The sequence below is a fragment of the Musa acuminata genome, chromosome BXJ1-7, assembly GCF_036884655.1.
Source record: "Musa acuminata AAA Group cultivar baxijiao chromosome BXJ1-7, Cavendish_Baxijiao_AAA, whole genome shotgun sequence".
NCBI classification, from domain to species: domain Eukaryota; kingdom Viridiplantae; phylum Streptophyta; class Magnoliopsida; order Zingiberales; family Musaceae; genus Musa; species Musa acuminata.
The window spans coordinates 3183718-3206832 of NC_088333.1; the positions used below are offsets into that span (position 1 = coordinate 3183718).

The 23115-nt window shown below is 36.4% G+C and overlaps 1 protein-coding gene across 4 annotated transcripts; it reads left to right on the forward strand.

Moving 5' to 3' along the window:
* Positions 1 to 1832: 1832 nt before the first annotated feature.
* Positions 1833 to 21811, forward strand: LOC135586617 (serine/threonine-protein kinase STY46-like). 4 transcript variants are annotated; one of them, XM_065190797.1, is made up of 16 exons: positions 1833 to 2348; positions 2790 to 2904; positions 4723 to 4820; positions 4987 to 5103; positions 6759 to 6813; positions 8925 to 9035; positions 13756 to 13806; positions 14815 to 14990; positions 15079 to 15186; positions 15793 to 15866; positions 15974 to 16149; positions 18931 to 19026; positions 20374 to 20454; positions 20552 to 20605; positions 21193 to 21327; positions 21416 to 21811. In XM_065190797.1, exons 1-16 carry the CDS (start codon positions 2146 to 2148, stop codon positions 21491 to 21493), a joined length of 1728 nt encoding a protein of 575 aa, XP_065046869.1. In that variant the 5' UTR covers positions 1833 to 2145; the 3' UTR covers positions 21494 to 21811. The 4 variants fall into 4 exon arrangements, with proteins under 4 accessions (XP_065046869.1, XP_065046870.1, XP_065046871.1 ...); XM_065190799.1 differs by having other exon boundaries at positions 2256 to 2388; XM_065190798.1 differs by lacking the exon at positions 21416 to 21811 and having other exon boundaries at positions 21158 to 21327.
* The last annotated feature ends 1304 nt before the right edge of the window (positions 21812 to 23115 follow it).

The following is a 23115-nucleotide window of genomic DNA, read 5'->3' on the forward strand; positions in this document are numbered from 1 at the left end:
TATCTTTCAAAATGATTAAAGGCATTCACTATGTGAAGGTCAGATGACTAATGACAAGATAATGATAATGGCCATGAGAGGGGACGTTTAGTGTTTAGTTGGAAATGACTCATAACACTTTGTCAAGAAAAGTTTGGCAAATTATAGTTTCTAATAGGGTGTGATTGTTCACAAAAACTGTGCCTTACCGATTAGTACAAGATATATATATATATATATATATATATATATATATATATATATATATATATATATATATATATATTGTTATATCTTGACAGCTTCCGCTGCAAAGAAAATAGGATGCTAATTCTTTTATGTTTTACGATAAGTGTTCTTAGTATAGAAAACATGTATATATAATTATCAGCCCTATTAACAACATAGAACTTTTGGTTTGATCTAATCTAATCGATCCAAGAATAAACCTGCAGGCCGTGTCTCCAATGACGAGAATATTCGAGCTCAACTATGATGTGTATACTATCCGAGACGACAACTACATCACCGGTGACTGCCACCTTTGCGTGTTGGCCTCCTCATCCTTGAAGCTCTCCTTTCTGCGAGGAAGCCTTCGATGGCATGCACGCCATTTGCAGCGTCTTCAACCTCACTCCCGACGTGGTCTAACTCAGGCCGCCATCGGCGACGGTCGACCCACAAAACCATGTGCTGTGCCCACTGCTTTGAATTGATTACTACTGTTTCCGGTTCTTCCTCGATCGACAGCTTTTGGGAGAGAGAGAGAGAGAGAGAGAGAGAGAGAGAGAGAGAGAGAGAGAATGGTGGATAACCTATGTGTTGTTGGGTGAGCTTTAAGGTTGACCAAACACTTTTCTCTTTCTAAAGGAAAACTATATTAGTTTAACAACTTAGTTTCAACTAAATCATGATATTTGAGTATTAAAAAATAATTATAATTAATAAAAATTATTTACTTCACATTAATCTAATATATTCAAAATTTTATATATTTAAAATAATTTAATATTATCTTGATATCCAATAATTTTATAGATATTGGATTTATCATACTATCTTAAAATAATTATATATATATATTAAATATATTGGATATTATTTTAAGATATTGGATATCAAGATAAGACCATGAGAACCTAATAAATCCAATTCGGATGCATGGATTTGTATTTTAGGTATGATAAAATTCATGAGAATACTATCCTATCTATAGATTTCTTTTGGATATCAAGATAGTTAGTCAAGTTCTAATTAAATACTGCTCTTTTTGAGACCCAAACCCAAATTTCTATCTACTATTTGTTTATTCTTTGGCAAATTTCATAAACTATATATATAGGCCAAATCCATGGTAAATCTTTTTCTTTTCACCTTAGCCCCTATTTTAATTATAGCTCCCTAAATCTTCCATGTTTGATTTGATAGAAAATTCAACATCAGCACATACATAGAATATTTAGATTTACTATACATGTATATATATATTCATCAATTAGTTCTTATTTGATTATTAATTAACATATCCTAAAAAAATAATACTTTTTAAAATTTATCATGAATATAGGATGTGTATATTTGTATTTTTTTAGCTCAAACCAAACAGTATAAACTATTAACTATTATTATTCATAACATAGTATTTGGAGGAATATATATTATATTTATGCTGTAATAATATTTACAAGGGTAAATTGGTTATTTTTAAACTTATAAGAACTAATATGTAAAAAAGGACACTAAGTGATGGGAGAAGATATTTTGGAACTGTATAAGGACTAATATGAAAAATGAACATTAAAACTAAAATGATGGGATAAGCATCGCATATTAAAACCACTGCCGCAAGCTTCGCTTTTGCGTCCTGTCCTTCAAATCTTTCGCTGTCCTCTCTCTCTCTCTCTCTCTCTCTCTGGCTCTCTCGCTCTCTCTCTGTTTTCCGCTTCCGTTACTTTCCTCTTAATTTAAGCGTATCCTATCTGCCGTCCTGCACGCTTCTCTCTCTGTGCTGGTCGCCTCGTCCTACGTGAATCATGGGCGATCGCGGCCTCGATCCGTCCGTCGCCTGAGGAGCGGATCCTTCGCACGAACAGGGGCCACATTGAGGAGCCTAAGAGTGGATCTTTCTTGAGGTGTTTGGGTTTCTTGGGGGGTTTGGATTCTTGAATGGCGATAGAGGACGCGACCGAGAGCTGCGGCAGCCGGGCGGCGGCGGATTCGTCCCACACCCACAACCGGCAGCAGCAGCGCCATAAAATGGACGTCTACAACGAGGTCCTCCGCCGCCTTAGGGAGGCAGGGCGGCCCGAGGTGCAGTCGCCGTCATTCGAGGACGGGCTGTGGAACCATTTCAATCGGTTGCCGGCTCGGTAGATCCCACGTCCCGTCTGCCTCTTTCGGTTTCGATAGGTTGCGTTCATTTCCCCCTTTTTATTTGCCCGATTACGTGTGGCGGCACTGACTCGTCGATCCTTTTTGATCCGCGACCTTCTTGATTTGGCTATCCTTTCTTTGGAAAAGTTGTGTTCTCGGGTCGTTTCTCGCATAAAAATCCACGCGGTCGTGGTGCTTGTGTCGACTGTGTTCCATGTTGACTTGTTCTGAGGGTCTGCTCCAATTCTTTATTGAGTAAAAGTAATCTGTTGGCGCTGCCTCGAATCGTTAGGGTTCCGTGGAATTATTCGTACGGAAATATGAGTTTCGTGGATAAGGCAAAGTCGTCGATGCACATTCGTACTGGGTTTTGGTCAATCTTGTGGCTATGATTTTTCTCCAAGCAATTGTTGATCTGCAACTTCTTCCTGTTGCAGGTATGCCTTGGATGTAAACGTGGAGAGGGCAGAGGATGTACTGATGCATAAAAACTTGCTGGAACTGGCTCAAGAACCTGACAATAGGCCCGTATTTTCTGTTCGCTTGGTGCAGGTACGAGCGACAACAACTCTTCCCCCATCTGAATGCTAGATTTTGCTTTAACAAACTTCTCAAACTACTCGATATAGGATGAATGCAGTTTTGAATAATTCCAAACTGGTACAGCATTTTTGTTTCTCCTATAGGTCTACATTAGGTGTTATACGAAGCCATGCAAGCCTGACAGGCTGAAATTAACATTATTTATCTAGACTGTATGAGAAAACAGTGTCTTTTCATGGGATTTCAGTTGAAATCTTGTATAGAAAGCCTTAGCCTGTAACACATACGCTTATTTCAATTAAAATGAACAGATGTATGAGTTTCTTTTTGGACTTGGTGACTTAAGTTGGTTCTATCGTTGGATTATCATATTCATATTGTTACTCTTGGGCTGTAATGCCATTTGTTGATTGGAAGCTTGTAATGATCAGTTATCATTTTATCAACTCCTTTAGTTTCAGGAATTCATATTAGATTCTTTTAATGTTCTTGAATATTAATTACCAAGGTTTCTGATGCTTATTCTTTAATGTATCTGTTAATATGTAGTTGGATCAAGTTGTCACTTTAACATTGGAGCACGAACTATAATTCCTATAGATATACCATATAGTCTGACTGTATTTGTTGAATGCAGTTAATGTAATTAGCTGGCGGCTAAACTTTAATGAGAGTGCCTTAAATTTATAATAAAGTTAACATTTCTGATATAACCTGAATCAGGTACATCATTGACCAAGCCGTACGTAAACTAAGGCTAACATTTCTGATCTTCCTCAGTTTCAAATTGTTAAAATTAAGATGGGTGTACAACTTTGAAACCTGGAGGTTTGGCTACTTCAATAAGCTTGGGTGGAAAATAAATTATATTCAAATCACTTGTTAAATAAAGAAGGAATCTTCTAATGTTTGTTTAACAAACTTGCTGCACATGTGTACATGTTCATGCACATGCATGCGTATCACATTCACACATATGTTTACATTGATACAATTTATCCTTCTATGTATTATAGTTGTCAATGTCATCAGGATCATGTTTTATAATCTTCATGTATGTGCATTTATTTCAACATTGTAGGTTATAAACAAAGAAGTTATCTTCAGGCTTGACCTTTGTGGTCTTCATGGATGTCCATTATGCGCTTTTTCGTTAAAGTGTTCATTTAAAAGTAGAAAGTTAGACACCCATCTCATATTCTGTCTCTTATACTTTTCATTAGGTAATTTACAACAACTTAATTACTTCATAATGGAACTGCAATTTCTTTTCTTTTATAACAACAATAGAGTCGTAAAGTCCCAACTATTTGGGGTCAGCTATATGGATTCTTTTGCTGCCATTGAGATCCATAAAAAATCACATATTTAGTCAAGAATATTTATATCTGAATTTTTTTTTACAACCAATTTTTTTTTTTAATTATGAAGTTTTGATATTTGTGAGTAATCATAGTTTAGTACCTAAAGAAGTACTAGTCCTACCGAATAAAGCCTTTCTTTATTTAGTAAGCACAGAAATCCTTTCTTGCTCCAAAATGACTGATCAAATGTGTGCGAGTTAACTGGATCACATGAAGCCATGACATGATCTAGAACTTGTTTTGACCTTCATTGACATTTTTCAATTAGTCTGCAACAAGTGTCTAAATTTAGATATCTTATGAATGTTACTTTTCCAAACTTCCATGTAATAATAGGCGTTAATAAATATTCTTCTTTAAGTAGCTTTTTCTAGTTTATTCTTCCTTAAGTAGCCGTTTCTGGTTTATCTATCACTTCCTTTACTCCGTTGTAGTTCTATAACTTGATCAATGGGTTCTTTAGGTTACTCCAGTTCTTGATGGAAACCAAGCTGATTCTTCCGATTCTAATGCGCCAGAAATGGGAGATGCACAGTCTACTTCAACCTACATCAGGCAAAGGTGCAGTTATTTCTTTGTCCCCAACTACATGTTTCCCAACAAAAGATTTTCTCTGTCATGTTTTTTACTTCTCTTCCAACTTATCCACTCTTATGTTTCCACTTATATTTCTTGTGTCTGTTAGTATATCCACAATAATGTTTTTACACACCCATATGATCATCAGTGTTCATCCTCCTCCTGCCTTTGGTTCGTCGCCTAATCTCGAGGCTCTTGCTCTTGAAGCCAGCAGGCAACAATACCATGATGGAGATAGTGTTGCAAATGCTCCACAATTCCTGAGGTTATGTTTTTCCGTATTCTCTGTCCCATTTTTTATGTTGCTTCATGATCGTACCTATATAATAAAAGACACTTTGATTTTGCTAGTGTATGAACTTCTAAAAGTTTTCCGGTAATTACTTAGACCCGAACGATAGGTCCCATTAAATTCAACAAGCTTTACAATCTTTGGTGCACTAGCTATACTGCAATTGACTGCTTGATGCATATTTCAATGAAGTGGAGGAATCCGTGTCCTTATCTTTTCAGTTTTCTATTCTTGTCCTATTGGGTATGTGGGTGCCCAAATTACATTGTTTTTTAGCATTGATTTTGTTGGAGTTTGATCGTTCAGTTTTCATGACTTCTAAGTATATTTTGTTGTCCATCGCATGTGGCATTAGTTTATCACTAACTTGAAAGATTTGATTGTTCATACAAGTTTTATGTCATTTACTTTTATCCAACGCCCCAAAACTCTCTCTCTCTCTCTCTGTACATATACATATTTGTCTGTCTTTTGTTTTTAGTAGTCAATCGAAGAATTTTTTAATGATTTTTAAAATATTTTTGCTGGTGAACATAGAATCTTTTTATTGTACATTTACTTTTCATGAAAGAATAAGAACCATCAAATATATGCATTTTTTTGAACAAGCACCATAATATTTGGTCAGTGAACAGCTGTCCTTGAAGTGACTTGTACATGTCTTTTGATCTCTCATGTTAGCAGCTGTTGGTCATTAAAGGCTATCCAGGATTGACTCTATTTCCAATCTTATTTATTCTTTGGACACATTTTATGTAGCTGTAAATGGCACTTTTTTTTTTCAGTAAATGACACCAGTTAGCCACATAATTTCTCTTTCAATTGGGTGGATTAGTCAAGGAGGCTGCTGGATATGAGTACAACAGTGATCAAAGACAACATCTTTCATTATAAAACAAACGGAAGCTGGTTGAAACTTGAAATCGTTTCTTCATCTGCTACTAAAATATGACAACATCATAGAAAACTCACATTTGGATATTTGTTGAATACTCTGGAACAGGGAATGGTGGCACAAATATACGTTTGATAGATTTTGGCAGAGATGGTCTGAATCAGATTTGGTCATTAAGGGAATGATCTTATAAATGGGAAAAGAGTCCAGACACTAGAAACAAGATCCAGCTTGCTAGTTTAAGACATGTTAAGTATTATTCACTTTGGTACTTCCAGTTGTTTCAACACAGTTTTGTTGAGTCTATGCACATATAAGAAGATCTGACAAGTCTCAGTTGTAACCAAATAATTCCTGCATTTCATTATTTATTATCGTGTACACAAAAGTTTCATTGGCGTCTTTTTTGTTGATTTTAATTTTTAAAATACTGAATGTTATTTTATTAGTGATTGTTAAAAACAATATGCTTTTTGGGTGTTGGTATGTTCTCTTAGCTATGTGTTTTGCTTGCTAGTTAACCTTTCCTTTTTAATGTGGTTACATCATGGTAAACTTATGTTTTCATAGTTTATATCACCAATCTGTAGTGAGATTAATGGTTGTTTTGTGTACGTATTATGAAATTCTCACATTTTCTTCAGATGATAACAATCTTTTTTCAATCCAATAGATGTGCACCATTTATCTCATATTTGTATGATCTATAAAATACTGATTTATTTTTTTGCAGGCCAATGCATGAAATTGCCTTTTCCACACATGACAAGCCAAAGCTTCTAAGTTTGGTAAACTGATTCCTCAACTGGATACAACTCATCTTGTGAATAATTATTAAATATCTTTTGATTTGTTGCTGTCATTTGCTACACATGATATACCTATATGATATTTCATTTGAGAATTCTGTATTTAGGCCATAGAGTTTTATCATTTAGGAAATTGGTACTTGCTAGTTGCTACTTCCTCTAGTGACTTCATAAAGATTTAGTGGTCCAATATCGGTAAATCTACTGTTCCAAGAAGAGAAATCTAGGTTTGGTGGAGTTGGCATCCATTGCTTTTAGTTTATGCTAAGAGAAACATTCTCATTTCCAATGCTTGAGCAGAATAGTATATAATCTGTAAGGTTTGAACTGTGTTATTGATTTGTAGGAATGAATATTTTTAGTTTTCCTACTCTTAACACTTCTTTGATTATGCTTTCTGTCCTTTATTTTATTGTTAAGTAATGTTTGTTCCTTCATCTTGGTTAGACTATCTACGCAGATTCAACCACCAAAATACTGTGTTCTATTTTGTGTATTGCTTTTGTTCAGAAGGTTTCAGATATCAGGTGATTTAGAACACCCTCAAGAAGGAAAAAAATCAAGTTATGCTGATTGCTTCAGAAGAGAGCAGCCTGGTTCTGTTGATCCAGAATTGAGTGTTCGTTTTGGGTGAAATGATCGGACTGACTGACCCTAGTATCACTGATGTTTACCCCATACGTCAGCATAGGTTCCAATCTATATGGTTCTTAACTCTCAAAGCGATCTTGGTCTTTCAAATGTTACTCTTTTTGGACATTTTTCTTCATAGACCCACTTGATCATCTAGATCAGCCTTACTGACTATCATTTGATTTGCTTCGGTGCATGCATTTTGATTCTTTGTAGAATTATAGTTTGAAGTTTGAACTTTGAACTACATGAGCTGGTGGCTGGCATCAATGTTGTATATATCTTATGTCAGGAAAGACTCCTCTATCTTTGCAATAAAATAAACAACAAAAGTGGCTAAGACAGTTTTGAACATGTTTTAAAATGACAAATCTCAAATAAGTTTTTATTATAAGCATCCATCATTTAATGTGCTCAATTCTGATAATTGTATCAATTGGCCAACAGAGCTATCAAGTGTAACTTAATAAACTTTAATATGTTTGACAGAGAATCACTGGATTTTTTTTTTCAAACTCTGGAAATTAGTTAAACAATTTTTAGCTAATTGTTGCCCTTTCTTTCAATGATTAAGCTAACTTGATAAGTCTGTTGTTGGACAGTTTGTGTTTATTGATCAGAGTCCCAATCCAAATGGCCCTGCCACTCTCTCTTGCTTCAACATAAAATTCTGGGTTCATAACTTGGGGAATAATTGTTCTTTCGGGTGAAGTTCTCCATCATTTATTTTTTCAATGGATCATGCTTGATGGAATATTTCAACTCCATTTCTATTCCTTTTGGATCCCGATTCTGTAAAGACATAAATGGGTTGATGTTTTTTCTTTGAAACAATTTGTGCTGGTTTTCTGCTCAATAAACACTCAGCTATAGGTTGTCAGACTAATTTTTTTGCCAGATGATAGTGATATGTTGTGGCCAGCACAATCTTTGGTAGAAGATTCTGATTCTAATCAGACCAAGGAATTAATTATCAATCAGTCCACTATGGGTTACCTGTTGGTATCTAGTTTTTATTCTTTACTTTTATTTTGGTATCGGCAATGTTCGCAATTTCGCAAGTGGTATTATACCAGTCAGGGCTCAGACTGGTACTGTACTGGTGTACACCAGTCAGTAGTCACTGATGTCTTTCTCATTTAGTTGAATTTAAAGCTAGTTTTAAATTCTAAAATTGTTCTTCTTCATCTCTGTCAACTATTGGATGATTGCACTATCTGTTGTATGATTGAAGTCTAAAAGATGTTTCTGTATGAATGGACTTCTAGCACGAGCAACTGTATTCTTCACATCCCCAGACCGAGTAATTTTTTTTTTCCATTGTATTCTCTTTTGCTATTTGCTAATGCTAAAATTGTGACATTTGTAATCAATTTTTTATTGAAGTTCTTGAGTCTTTTGGTTTTTCTTGTAACTTGAAGTGAATTTTTGTACATCTGTTTATTCTTGTATTGCAGCTGACTTCTTTGCTTGCTGAGCTTGGCCTTAATATTCAAGAAGCACATGCATTTTCAACAAATGACGGTTACTCATTGGATGTCTTTGTTGTTGATGGTTGGCTTTATGAGGTACTAACTTGAATACATTCTGCTTTCTTTGGAACTTTATGTTATTTAAGTTAAGTGGTCTCTTTGATATTTAGTCATCATAAACATAATGTGAACTATTGTGTTCAATTCATTTTTTTTTATGCATACCAACCATTAACAATTAATAGTTATTGCATAATTTACACTATGCTCTATGTATTCTATTATTTGTATTTCAGGAGACTCATTTATAACAATTTCTGTCGTTTTCATGATCATCGTTGGGTACTAGTAGTTTTAGGCAAGGAATGCCTTCTCGTGCCAACCGGCTGTATCTGTGTTTCTTGTGAGGACCAACTGTATTGGTCTTCGGACGGACAGGTACATACAAGTTGGTACTGTACTGATCTTCCAGAAAAGGGGCCAGAAATGGCCTAAAATGAAAACCCTATTTTAGGGTTTTTTTTCTCCTAAATTCTTTGTATATGAATTATATTTAGATAATAATAGGTGTATCTAAGCCATTGATGAATATAAATTCTACGTTATAAGGAATAAAAAAATTATCTATACCTTTTCTGATTTGTTGAGGAACAACTTTGTTGCATAATCATCCGTCGAAGGAAGATGCTTCTGTTTATCTTGAATCACCTATAAAGAAAGAGTTCCAATCCCTCTTTTATTCAAATCAAGAGGTTGATCTCCATTGATCGCCGATTAGGAAGATTAAACATGCGAGTGTGAGAAAGAATGAGAATGAGAGTAAGGGACCAAATTGACTATTGGGACCTGATTTGAATGCTGATCTGTGTAGTAAAAATCCAATCGTTACTGACCTGTATCGATTTTTAATCATTGAGTTTCAATCGTGTTGGGCAATACAATAGGCATACAACTTGGTACGCCCCTTACAATGTACCACCCGAAACGGGCTCACATACCAGTCAATTGATGGACCATTTTGGGCACTACATTAAACCATGGTTTTAGGTATGCATGATGCACTTAAATTACTCAATTGCAGGTGATTATGTTTTTGTTCTTTATTTTGAAAGTGCATATTTGGAAGGATAGCTGAACATTAAAGGATGTAACTGATGCCTCACTTCTTGAGTCCTTGGCTTTGCGTGTAGCTATAGGTCACTTATGCGACTTTGCACTATGATATTATAAACAATTATGTATATTGAAAATTCTTTGTTCCTGTAATATTGACGTAGGCTTCATTAGTTTAATACCTCTATTCAAGGTTGGAATTCAGGTCAGGTAGCCTCAGCTGAGGTTTTGTATCTGCATAGTTGGGCCAGAAGATTAGGGAAGTTAGCATTGATGTTTTGTCCTTGGACTATATATTGGAGATAATAGGTAAAGTTACCTTCATGTTATGTAAAATTTCCATGATAAAATTGAAAAAAGAAAAATCAAAATTTCATTTCTTTGATGTCCTCACTCAAGAGTGCTTTTTTAACAGTTTGAAACAAATAATCTGAAGCTGTTTTGTGAAAACCTGAAGTAAATAGCTCACAATGAATTTATCTAACCATGAGTGTCGAAGGATGTACTTTTGGCAGTTTAGTTGCATTAATACTTCTCGATGATAGTTGGTAGTTGAAGTTTAAGAATCCAATAATTCTGACATACGAATTTACTAGCACAAAATGTTTAAGTTAATATGTGAATTATATAAAGATAGTCCTTGATGGAAATGTTAGTTGTGGTTAAAACATCAATTTACAATGTTATAAGGACAACACATTCTCCCTAGTCAGTGCCAATTCATTAAATCATATTGAATCTTAGTTTTGGACAGTAAGTGTCCCTTCTATTGTTCTCTTGATCTTAACAACATATCATGCTCTGGAAGGAGACAGGTTTGTTTCATCTGCCAAATTAGCTGGCTTTGGAACTATTTTCATAAGCTTCTAACATCTTGCAATTTGCTTTTCTTCTATATAGATAATTATTATATTCTTTTTATGAGGAATACATTTTTTATGGTATTGGCATTCTAAAGTGACCTAATTTTTAGTGATGTCATAAAGGATATCCTTCTTTAGAATGGATCATGACTTTTGGTTCTGGTTTATGCTTAGGCTTTGAGGAATAACTTTTTTCTAGCATTGAGAATTTAGAACATAAAAGTGCATTGAAGTTCTTTATAGATGCATTGCACACATTCTTAGTGTTGAATCTCGTATTTTGATGATGAAACCACTTGATATGTGTTCATGTTTTAATCTGCGTTTTGAGTAACGCAGGATGCTTCGATCAGGATGAGACAATTAAAACAGGAAAAATCATGTTGTGCCGGAGGAACATGTCTGAAGATTGGACGTCGGGCTGGTGGATCGATCGACGTATCGACAGAAGGCTTCGAGCCGTGGACTCGGGCATTGGGCCAAGAAGAGCGGGTATTGTGCCAAGGATATCGGAGTTGCGGAGTCAACTGGCCGATTGGGCAATAGACAGCAGAAGAGGACGATGCGCCGAAGAATCGGAAGAAGCGTCGAGGGACCAATGACATGTCGGACAACTTGGTTAATTGCTTAATTGTCTCGATCGAAGTTTTGTTTAAGTGTGCAGGATTAACTATGATGGAAGTAAGACATGCAGCAGGAGTTGCGCCGGAGTCAGGACTATGATCACGTTGGGAGTTCGAGAGCTCGACGGAAGTTCGGACTGTCGTCGGAGGTTCTGCGGGAATAGATCCAAGAAGTCCAGGAGCTTGCCAAAAGAAGCTCGTCGGAACTCGCCAAGTGGATCGTCGTAAGTCCAGGAGTTTGCCGGAAGTCCGCAGGAGCATCATCGAGGGTTCATTGGATGATCGACGGAAGTTCACCGGAAGCTCGCTGGAAGAAGCGATTGACGCACCGGAGCAAGCTGTCCTTCGAATTGTCGTAGTTAGCACGTTGATTAAGTTAGAAATGAGAGGTGATCCCACTAACTTAATCTTGGGGCAATTTGGCCCTTGAAAGACCTAATTGGGGGCCGAATGGATCAGCCCATTCGGACCCAGATGACTTGGCCAGAGGTGCAACCGCCCCTGACAGGCGGTGGAACCGCCTGAGCTCGGTCTCCGAGCTCTGGCTGGGCGGTGCAACCGCCCCAGTCAGGCAGTGGCACCGCCTGAGCTCGGTCTCCGAGCTCTGCCAAGCGGTGCAACCGCCAGACCCCGGAATTCCGGGAATTGACAGTTTTGAGCTCCAATTTCAAACTGGTTTGGGGCCTATATAAACCCCACTCTTTCAGCAATGAAAAGAGCAACGAAAACCATCGAAATCCTAATCTTACTCTGTGATTTTTAGAGCTCAAAAGTGTTGTATGAGTTAAAAGTTCTTCTCCTTCTCTTCTTCCAAGTTCAGATCTTTCAAGAGGAGAGAAAAGTTTGTATGGGTTGTCTCCTAAGCCCGTCAAAAGGAGTGAATCTGTAAAAAGGTGGTTGGCCTTCGCCTATTGAAGGAAGGCCTCTAGTGGACGTCGGCAACCTCATCGGTGGAGGAAGCCAGAAGTGGATGTAGGTCAAGATTGACCGAACCACTCTAAATCGCGCTGCTCTCTGGTTTGCATTTACTTTGAGCTCATTATCTTTACTGCAAACCTCCTTCATAGCCTACTATGTTCTACGCTTTTACGTCTACGTTTTCAAGCTCAATACTTTCCGAATCGTGTTTAGACGTAAACCGATTTTCTCGCAAACCACTCTAAATCGTGCTGCTCTCTGTTTTGCATTTACTTTGAGCTTATTATCCTTACTGCAAACCTTCTTCATAGCTTACTGTCTTATGCGCTTTTACGTTTGCGTTTCCAAGCTCAATACTTTCCGAATCGTGTTTAGACGTAAATCGGTTTTCTCGTACGAACATCGTATTTCAGTTTGCGCTTACATTCTGATTTCTATCACAATAGCAAACTGCCTTATCAGATTCGTTTTTAACTGTCTCTTGCCTAATCACAAGTTAAAGTGATTTACGAATCGAAGTTTCTGCTAAAATCGGCTTTGTCGTACGAACTCAGTTTTAAAACGCGGAAAGTTTTCCGCTGCACTAATTCACCCCCCCCCCCTCTTAGTGCTCTTGATCCTAACACTTAGTTATAGACATAATTAACTCCCTTGCATTTACATAGCAGTAATCACAGGATTAAAATACGGATAAGAAATATTAAGTGGTAGTAAATCTGATTAGCCAGACTATAGTTGCTGGGCATTAGATGAGTTATCGGGAAGTTTTTGTTGACATGAGGATTTTATTCAAGGGAGCAAGTTTTACATTAGTAATCAGTATTTTGGTATTTTTTAAAAACAAATTTTGGACCCCAAGAAGTCACTTGGGAATCTAAGTTTTCTAAGATCTTTTGGTAATGGATCTTAACATCATTGAAAATGATTATTTTGTATTGATAGAATGCTATATCACTAGAATCCTTATCTATTTAGTAATATGTTACTAGGGCTTGACAAGTTAATGACCTTTATTACAATTTCCATTTTTGTATCAAGTTTTATTGTTGTTTGATCATGGAAGCAGTTCAAATTGTTGATTTTTGTACTGTATTTTGTTGCTTTTTCATGGAATATAATGTTAATCCACTTATGTGTACCCTGTCTTGTTTTCTGTATTGTCATATCTATGACTGTTTTCTACTGTACCCTGTCTTGTTTTCTGTATTGTCATATCTATGACTGTTTTCTACTGTATCCTGTGTGGGCTGTCACTGGATACTGTCGTATTGATGCTCACTCATTCTTTATAATATCTAGGAGACTGAGCGGCTTAGGGACTCGTTGCAGAAGGAACTTCAAAAGATAGGGGTAATTCTAATTCTTTTTCATACATTTGGATCTTTATTGACTCCATTGTTGAAGGCCTATACTGGTTACATTCATTACTGTAGGGAGGTTAAATAACTTGAACATTTCAAAAGGAATGTTACTCTAGATTGTCTAGAGTCTTATTTGGTAATGTTGCTCTCAAGTTTTTTGCTTGACACAAGAAAAGGATTTCAAGATGCAAACCTAAGTAGTTGAAGAAAGAGTTATATGTTACAAGATTATTTTAATGATATAAGTTTTGAATTCGATGAAAGTAAATATGCAAGTTGTATAGTGGTTATGTTAATTGAAGCAAAGCTCTTATATGGTTACCTCTCATGTGATTGGTCATGATTTGGCTTACCTATTTTCTCTAATAAAGTTGTTGCTTGGTTGAAAATTTCTCATCTGAAATTCAAAAATGACATTAATATTTTCTAGAAGGTCTGTTGAATTTTTCTTTAGATCTATTCATATTATAGCAGAGTTCCTTTGTGTTTTACATTTGAAGCACTAACAAGAGTGGATCATCTTTTAAAATCATTAAATTCATAATCATATATCTTTTCACAGTAAAAATGAGGTATATAACAGTACAGAATCTGCTGTTACCTATTCAGTTATGTTACCAGTATCTGTTTTTTCTTTTCTATTAATATGCTTCATGCTTCTTTATTTATTTTCATGAGCTTTTTTTCCTACAAAACTCTTGCATAGACACTGAACAGTATATAGCGCTAAATAATAAGAGGAGTTCATATGTTTATTTTCGCCAGTATTAGTGTCATCTGTACTGTCATCTTAGCAGTTGTGATAATTCGTTTTAACATGTGATTTAATGGTTGATTCTTCAATGTGGTATTATTCTTCAATTGCATGTACTTTGTGATGAACCTACGTACAGACACACACACATATACTGTGTCATTGTTTGGTTTTGATGCCTTTAGAAAAGAGTTTTGTGATATAATACTGCAATGCTTAAGTTTGTTGAACACTTTCTGTTAGAGACAAGCTTGGTCAAAGTCTCATCCATGGTCTCCTCAACTTGAAAATGCACAAACTGGAGAGGGTGCTCTGCCTGACCATGTCCCAATACCAACAGATGGTACTGATGTATGGGAGATTGATTTTCAGCTGCTGAAGTTTGGATGTAAAGTAGCATCTGGGTCATATGGTGATCTGTAAGTTTCACTAGTAAACCACACAGAAAATCTGGTTAGGACGTTATCATGTGGTTACTGGCTAATCACTAATGTTCTTTGTTTCCAGTTATCGTGGAACATATTGTAGTCAAGATGTGGCAATTAAAATACTGAAGCCTGAGCGTGTAAATGTTGATATGCAGCGAGAATTTGCTCAGGAAGTCTTTATCATGCGGTTAGTGAATGAAATTTCTATCTTCTAGCAGTAATAGCTACTTATCTTCTCTTCACCTAATGACCTCAATGAATTAAAGTTTCACCAAAATAGCTAAGCAGTAACCTCAGATGTGACATGCTTATTGTATTATACACTTGTACGGAAAGCATACAACATATTTAGATGAGACTTTGACACTGCTGAGCAATAATTATTTTCTAAATAATCGTTAATTAGGAGAATCAGATGATGTTTTGGCAGTCTAATTGCCTGCATTGAGTTGTTTTTTTCTTGTGGAGGAAAGTTTTGACTTTTGAGTTTAAGGATGGGATGTAGTTTGAATTTGGTGAAATCTAAAATCATTTATTATTTCAGTTTGTACTTCAGTATGGATTTTTAAAGTTTGTCTTTTCTTTTGCCTTGAAGCAATCAGAGATTATTTTCTCTTATTCTTTTTTTAGTGATGATTTGCTTACCTTAAACTGTCTTCCACTTGTGTTGATCTAGATTGTGTTTTCTTCCATTTAACTTTTCCTTAACCTTCTTCTGTATCTCTTGATTATGCATTGTGGTGCAGTCCATCGATTCTCATCATTTTTATATTAATTTTTGTTGCTTTTGCAGGAAGGTTCGCCACAAGAATGTGGTGCAGTTCATTGGTGCATGTACCAAACCTCCTAGTTTATGTATTGTTACAGGTAGTAAGATCTAGTGAAGCTTGCTTATGTCTGGCTATTTGTTTTTCAAGATTAAGGTTGCTTCTAAGAGCTTTTCTCATGGCTTATGTATTATTTTTTATTTTCAGAGTTTATGTCAGGGGGAAGTGTCTATGACTTCCTTCACAAACAGAAGGGAGTCTTTAAGCTTCCAGCTTTACTACGAGTAGCAATTGATGTCTCAAAGGGAATGAACTACTTGCACCAAAATAACATTATCCACCGGGATCTGAAGGCTGCCAATCTTCTGATGGATGAGAACGAGGCAAGTCATAAAGACATATTACCCGTTAGTAGGTCTTTTGGATCACTTTGGTTGAAGCATTTTCATAACATATGCTCAGATGGATTAAGTCATCTCCTAGGTAATATTGTAGGAAGTAACTCAAGAATTCCAACTCAAAAAGCTTTATCCTATGATCAGTGATGTGGAACTAGGAGAGAAGAAACCAAAAGAATTTTGGAATAAGAGAAAACAAACTACATTTTTCTTCCTGTGGAATAACTTAGAGCTAGGAGCTCAAATACAATTCATATATGTGGATGGCTTAATTCATGGTTACCTCACAAGTTTCCTTCCCCTCTCCTTTTATAAGTGACTTTTAAATTAAATATCTCAACCACTGACTTATTAATTAATTACCTCAACCTCCAACAACCTAATTGATGGTCTCAATTTACTGACACTTGAGTTATAAAACATTATTAATTTATGGTGCTTGTGTACTTAGTGGCTTGGAACTTGAGGCCTTGAATGTTTGTGACTTAAGATTTTTTTTTTAGTGCTTATCATTAATCTTTCCATGTGCTATTTCATGCTGCCGTTAAACCTTTTGATGCCTGACATCAATCAGCTTGAATACAATGTTCAATCTCAACATTTTAGCATGACATGCAAAGTCTTTTGCAGATCAAGAACAATTTCAGTATCTGTTGAAGTGGTAGTATGTCTTTGTTTATGATTTAAAAAATGTAGATGTTATATTCTTGACGTATATAATTCTTTTCTTAACTGAATTGGAGGATGATGGCCGAGCTTTAGCTATCCAACTTGCTCTAGTTCAGCTTTGTTCGCGGTTATGGGTAAATGACTTGTTGAACTTGAAGCTTTAATACATAATTAATCATTTTGGGGTTCCTTGAATGACTGTCATCACTATAATTTAAGTGGGTATTTATTTGTATTACAGAAAGTTGCCTCACTTGATGTGTTTCTAATAAACATGGTTACAGTACACCAGCATGTGTGCATATATATATATATATGATTTAGTGATCCTGCTTCTGGAAACCTTATGTAGTCCCAACTCCTAATCAGTGATTTTAATAGACGCTCGGGCGAGGTGAGGTGAGGCCTGAGCATCTCGTGTGTGGACCAAGCGACGCGCTTCAATGAGGCGCCACTTGGGTACTCACTCGAACCCAAGCATTAGGCCATTCGGGCGAGCGCCCGGTTCAAATAAGCGAATCAAACCAAACTTTCAATAACGCAGTTTCTTACCCTCAAAAGCCACCCTTCATGCTTGCGTGCCACCGAGCCAACCCTAGCACTGTTTTTGCCTCCGCCGCAGACGCAGCGAACCAAGCCTCCTCTGTCACGGACGAACGAGTCCGACGACCTAGCAAGAGCCCGTAGCTTCTTTCCGCTGTCGCTCCGTGTGTAGTTCCTTCCACTGTCGAGAGAGAGGACCGTAGGTTCCTCCGCCACCGACAGATGCCCTCTAGAGCTTTCACTGTTGCTACTGTCTGCAGCTTTCATCGTTGTCATTCACAACGCTGCCACAGCTGTCTTAAACTAATCCTCCGTCGCTGCTATTGTCAGCTTCTCACTGTTGCCTTCTCACAGTTGTTGCTGTCACTTTTCGTTGGTTTCTATTGTTAGTGACCCTTTTATTCCCCTTTGTTACTGTTAATAGTTCTTTTCTACCCCCCTAAGAATAGTTAACAGTAAGTAATATACTATTAACAGTATACTTTTAATTTAATATCATATTATTATTTAAATAATTATATTATATATTTTTTATATTTTAATATTTCAGAGCGTCTCGCTTCGCCCGAGCGAGTGCCTAGCACCTCAAGCGTTTTGAGACTTTGGCGTCTAACACTTTTTAAATCACTGCTCCCAATTGCTAATTATGCAGTTGCATGGTCACCTAAGCATAACTACTAACAATAAACCTTTTTTATTTTTTTATTATACTTCTAAGAAATATATCAATTAGCTTGTCATGGATGAAGTTCAAAAACCTAATACCATAAAATTGGCTATCATATGTCCAACTTCTTGTAAAATCATTACTTGGAGTTGGTTTTCAGTGGAGATGTTTGTCGTAGATTTATCTCAAATTGTGTCCTGATATGCTGCTTGTTTAGAGAGACGTTGATCAGGAGTCCTATGATTTTATTTAATTCTAGTACAAATGTATATTCTGTAAAGGATCTGAAGGGCCAGCTTGACGGTAGGAATACCTAATCCATATTACTGTCCTTTTAGCTCATTGGACCTTGCAAGTCAAGATTTTGTAACTTTAAAATAGAATTTTTAAAATTGAGACCAAATAAAATGGAGCTTGATGGTTAAATGAGGAATTACCAGCTGTCTCCCCATTATCTATTCTGATGGTTGCATTGACATGATAAAATATGGATGAGTTAATAGTGCCTTCCGCAATTCATCAGGGCTTGCTGTCAATAATTAGAAACTTGATAGTCTTGAGCTTGTTGATTCATTGGAGGGAGTTACCTTTGTCTGATTTAGGGTAATATATCAATACTTATACTTGTGAGTTAGATATCTCCTTTGTTTTTGGTGGTCTATTGTATCTCCCATTGTCCGTCGGCAAGGATAAATTTCTTCATTTGGTTTAGTGTTCACTTCAACAGTAACTGTTTATATTACACACAAATGATTATTTTCTCTTTAACTGCTCTTACATATCTTTTGCTCGTATTTCAGCCCATGTAACTTTTAGTTAAGTCTAAAGGGCCGGACTTTGCTCTTGTACCAGTTTGTTCAGAACTAATATACTTATTTCTCTGGCAGGTTGTTAAGGTTGCAGATTTTGGTGTTGCGCGTGTTAAAGCAGAGTCTGGAGTCATGACTGCTGAAACAGGAACATATCGCTGGATGGCACCTGAGGTAATAATCTACAGTAATTTCATCTCTTAACGAAGTTTAGTCTTAACCCACATACATATGCCTTCTTTTTGGGTGATCCAAGGGTACCTCGTGACTTTCTGAAGATATTTTATGATGTTGACTGAACTTTGCACCTACTTGTCAATTTGTGTGCCAAATCACGTGGACATTATAGGATATTTGATCCTCTGCATGCATTGGTTACATACATAACTAAACTATAACCACACATGATTTGATTAATTGTTCTATATTTCTTTATGGCATAAAATGTTTAGTTATGCTTTGCCTGAAAAGGTGCTTTTGCAGGATGCATTTCATATACTTAACTACTGTGGCATCTTTTCAGGAGTCCAGTTGCATTTGGTTGAGAAGCCAAATAATCAGTTTTCCAGCATGTATATCGTTGTTCAATCATGCACATGTAATGAATAATGTGATAGAGTGATGTCTTATAGTACTTGCATACACAATATTATCCTTGGAACCTTGATAAGAATAATGGCTGTTTCTCACAATTTGAATAGGATAAATATCTCCTAGTCTTTGGGTTGATCCTGCTTCACCAAAAAGTTCTTAGGAAATTTTGTATTGACCTGTGATTATTTTAGGTGTACACTGGGAGCTGCATAGCTATGACTTTATCTTTTTCACTGCTAGAAGCTATCATTAACTTATTGGAAATTTGTACTCCATCGTGGGTTTGCTTTACATATTACATCATAAATTCTTTGTCCAAGAAAGTCTTTAAAATAGTGTCTATATATGCAACTTATTTTTAAACCAAACTGCATAATAAAATACTTTCTGCGAAAAAAAAAAAAACATACTTGGTCACTATGTCTGGAGCATTACACATGATTTATACATAAAATCTTCATTTGTGCTTATCTGGAAGCCTTTCTATGGTTGGATAAAGATTTAACCAAAACTTATGACAAAACCTTGTTGGAGAACTTGCTCATCTCAAATACTAATGTTTCTTTTGGCTCTAAGGTAATATGTATATAAACATATGTTTCACTTTAATGAAGAGGTACTCAAATTACTTAACATAATGCCAATGCATTTTGTGTTTCTGCATCTATATATGATTTGTTCAATGTCCCCAACATCATGCACGTCCTTTCAGTTTTATTTTCATATAGTGATTCATCAGTATCAATCTCAACAGCATGATTAAGTATCTTGAAATTGATTTAACTCAATCTTCTTGTATCGAATATCTTGTCTTTGTATAAGTCCTGGGGAAGTTGTTTCTCTTTTCAACTATGGTCCCATAAATTTCGAGTCCTGGTGCTTTGTTACACCAGCATATCAACATGTTCCTTATTAACCTAAATGTAGGTGATAGAACACAAGCCCTATGATCACAAAGCTGATGTTTTTAGCTTTGCAATTGTAATGTGGGAGCTGCTTACAGCTAAGGTAACCTCAGGATATTGCAATTACAAAATTTTATTTGTTCACGTTCTTCAACCTTTCTTACAAGTATATTGTCTCTATATTCTGTGGTTTTGTGCAGCTCCCATATGAATACTTAACACCACTCCAAGCTGCAGTAGGCGTGGTTCAAAAGGTAAGTTTGTTTGTGGTTTTTCTCATGTGGTCAGAATAATAGCTACTACATTACCCATAGACATTAGTTATCTATTCGTACAACACATACATGGAATACACGATTTCTCTGACATAATGGGTATATATTCTGATACGAGGAGAATTAAAAATAGGGTACAGTGTGACTATGCTTTTGTGATCTACTGTCTTTGAACAATGTGTAAGCGTATTTTATGACAAAACTTCCATGAATTTAAAAAGAAGCAAAATCTATCTTTGTGAAAAATAAGAAAGTATCATTAGAAGGTAAATGTTTTCACCTGAAAATTAAATGCAGAACACATTTTTCGCCTTTCACATATAACAGTCATTTATTTCATCACCATAAACCACTCTTGTTTTATGTATCGAAACAAGGATACCGAGTGTAGACTTTTGATGAAAATTGACTGCAATTTTACTTTTTGAATTCTTAAAGTAAAACTGTTTCTTTAAGAGTTGCATGGCTATATTGTATTATTGAGAACTCTACGTGACTGTTTCTTTTTTCCTCTTATTGCAACACAAACAGGTGACACATGTTGCTTTTCCTTCTAATCTCTATAGGGTTTGAGACCTACCATTCCAAAGAATACTCATCCGAAACTTGCTGAGCTGCTGGAGAAGTGTTGGCAGCAAGACCCAGCTGTCAGGCCTGATTTTTTGGAAATACTGGAGACACTACAGCTTATTGCCAAAGAGGTTTCACCATCAACGACTTGAAACTGTGCCCCCTAAATTGCTACCGGTGCCTTAATAAGTTTTTTGGTTGGTTGGCTGGTTTGAACAGGTCAGAGATGAATCCAATGATCGCCGCAAGGAAAAATCATCAGGTGGATTTCTCTCGGTTCTCAGACGTGGCCACTGAATCTTTTTTGTTCTCCATGAACCAAATGCAGTTTATGATCTCATCATGGGTGATTTCTGGTCTACCAATGGCAGAGGTAGTGCTGTAGAACTGTACAGTGTTAAATTTTGTGACCTGCTTCCTGGCTTTTATCGAGTTGTAATTCTTTTACCTTGCATCACCTTCGTGCCGTTTTTTCCTCTTTTTAGTGCGTCATCGACGTAGGATGTATTGAATAGGACTGATTGCAGCCAGTGTGAGAGTTGCTAATCGTTTGAGCTAACAACTGATGCTATGTGTGCTTAATTTAACTTGATTTAGCTTGGCCTTTAAATCTAACCCTTGGTTGATACATGTTTATTTATTATCAAGCCGGAAAACATGATCAAATCGGACCATATATTTGAATGCAGCTCGATGTAATTTTGAACAAGCAGGAGTCGATGTGTGGTTTGGCTGGCAATTGGAGCATTCTGAAAGGGATGGCAGTCGACAAGATCTTTAATTTGCTTAGTTTTTTACCATTTGGATCATCAAATCAAACATCTCAGAAAGCTCCTGATTCTTGAAACTTTGTATTCTGTGACAATTGTGTTTGGTAGGCTGCGTCAAAATTTGAAACTAACATGTTTGGTAGGCAGTCAGTCAACCATGATTGAATCCTGTGTGGCTGATTCTTCTTCCAGACGAGTAACTCTTAGGAAAGATTACCGAATAACTCTTAGTCCTTCACTCACATTAAACGGTCCAACATATAACGTCTACTGGCAGTCGCCTTAGAAAACTCCCAATTAACGGAGAAACTTTTAATCTTCAGTTCAATTAACGGAGAAACTCTCATCTTTATATTTAAAAAAGTTATATTGATATTTTTATAGTTACAAAAATAAAATATTGAAGTTTATTTATCATAACATTATTGATTTTACCAACGAAAAAAAGAAGATAATTTTAACATTCTAGTCAGATGTAGATTTAAAGATTACATGAACGTAGATGTAGAGCGATCCTTACATCTTGTCATCATCGCTCTCCTCATTATTATGTCAACACAGATGTAGAGTGACTCTTACCTCTTGTCATAATCGTTCTCCTCATTATTACGTCAACGCAGATGTAGAGCGACCTTTACCTCTTGTTTTGTAACAACCATCTACGACCCCTAAGCAAACTGTCATGTTGCGTGCCCTTAAATTTTCCAGCATGGGTAAATCCTGTGGTTGGTCCGATCGACCGACCAAAGGCAGTTACGACGATGATGGCAACCGTATATTGGAGCATCTGAGGTCGGTCGCCCTCCGATCGAAGGCGAGTACTCTTGGCAGGGGACATGCTTCTCCCACGTGGCCGGTTTGATCAGCTTATGGCGTCCTCAACAAGCTCGAGCTCATGTTGTCCTTCCTTTAACGACAAGCTTTCTTTCTCCTACTCGAACTGCATTCTACTGCCAATGTTGTCCTTCCTTTAACGACAAGCTTTCTTTCTCCTACTCGGACTGCATTCTACTGCCAGACTTGAAACTTGCAATCGACCAACTCCAAGGACAGGACAAAGTTATGTAGAATGTTGGATTTCGAATGCCTTGTAACACTCCAAGCACCTTTTCCGGATTTTATTCTCCTTACTTTCTCTCCTTTTACTGT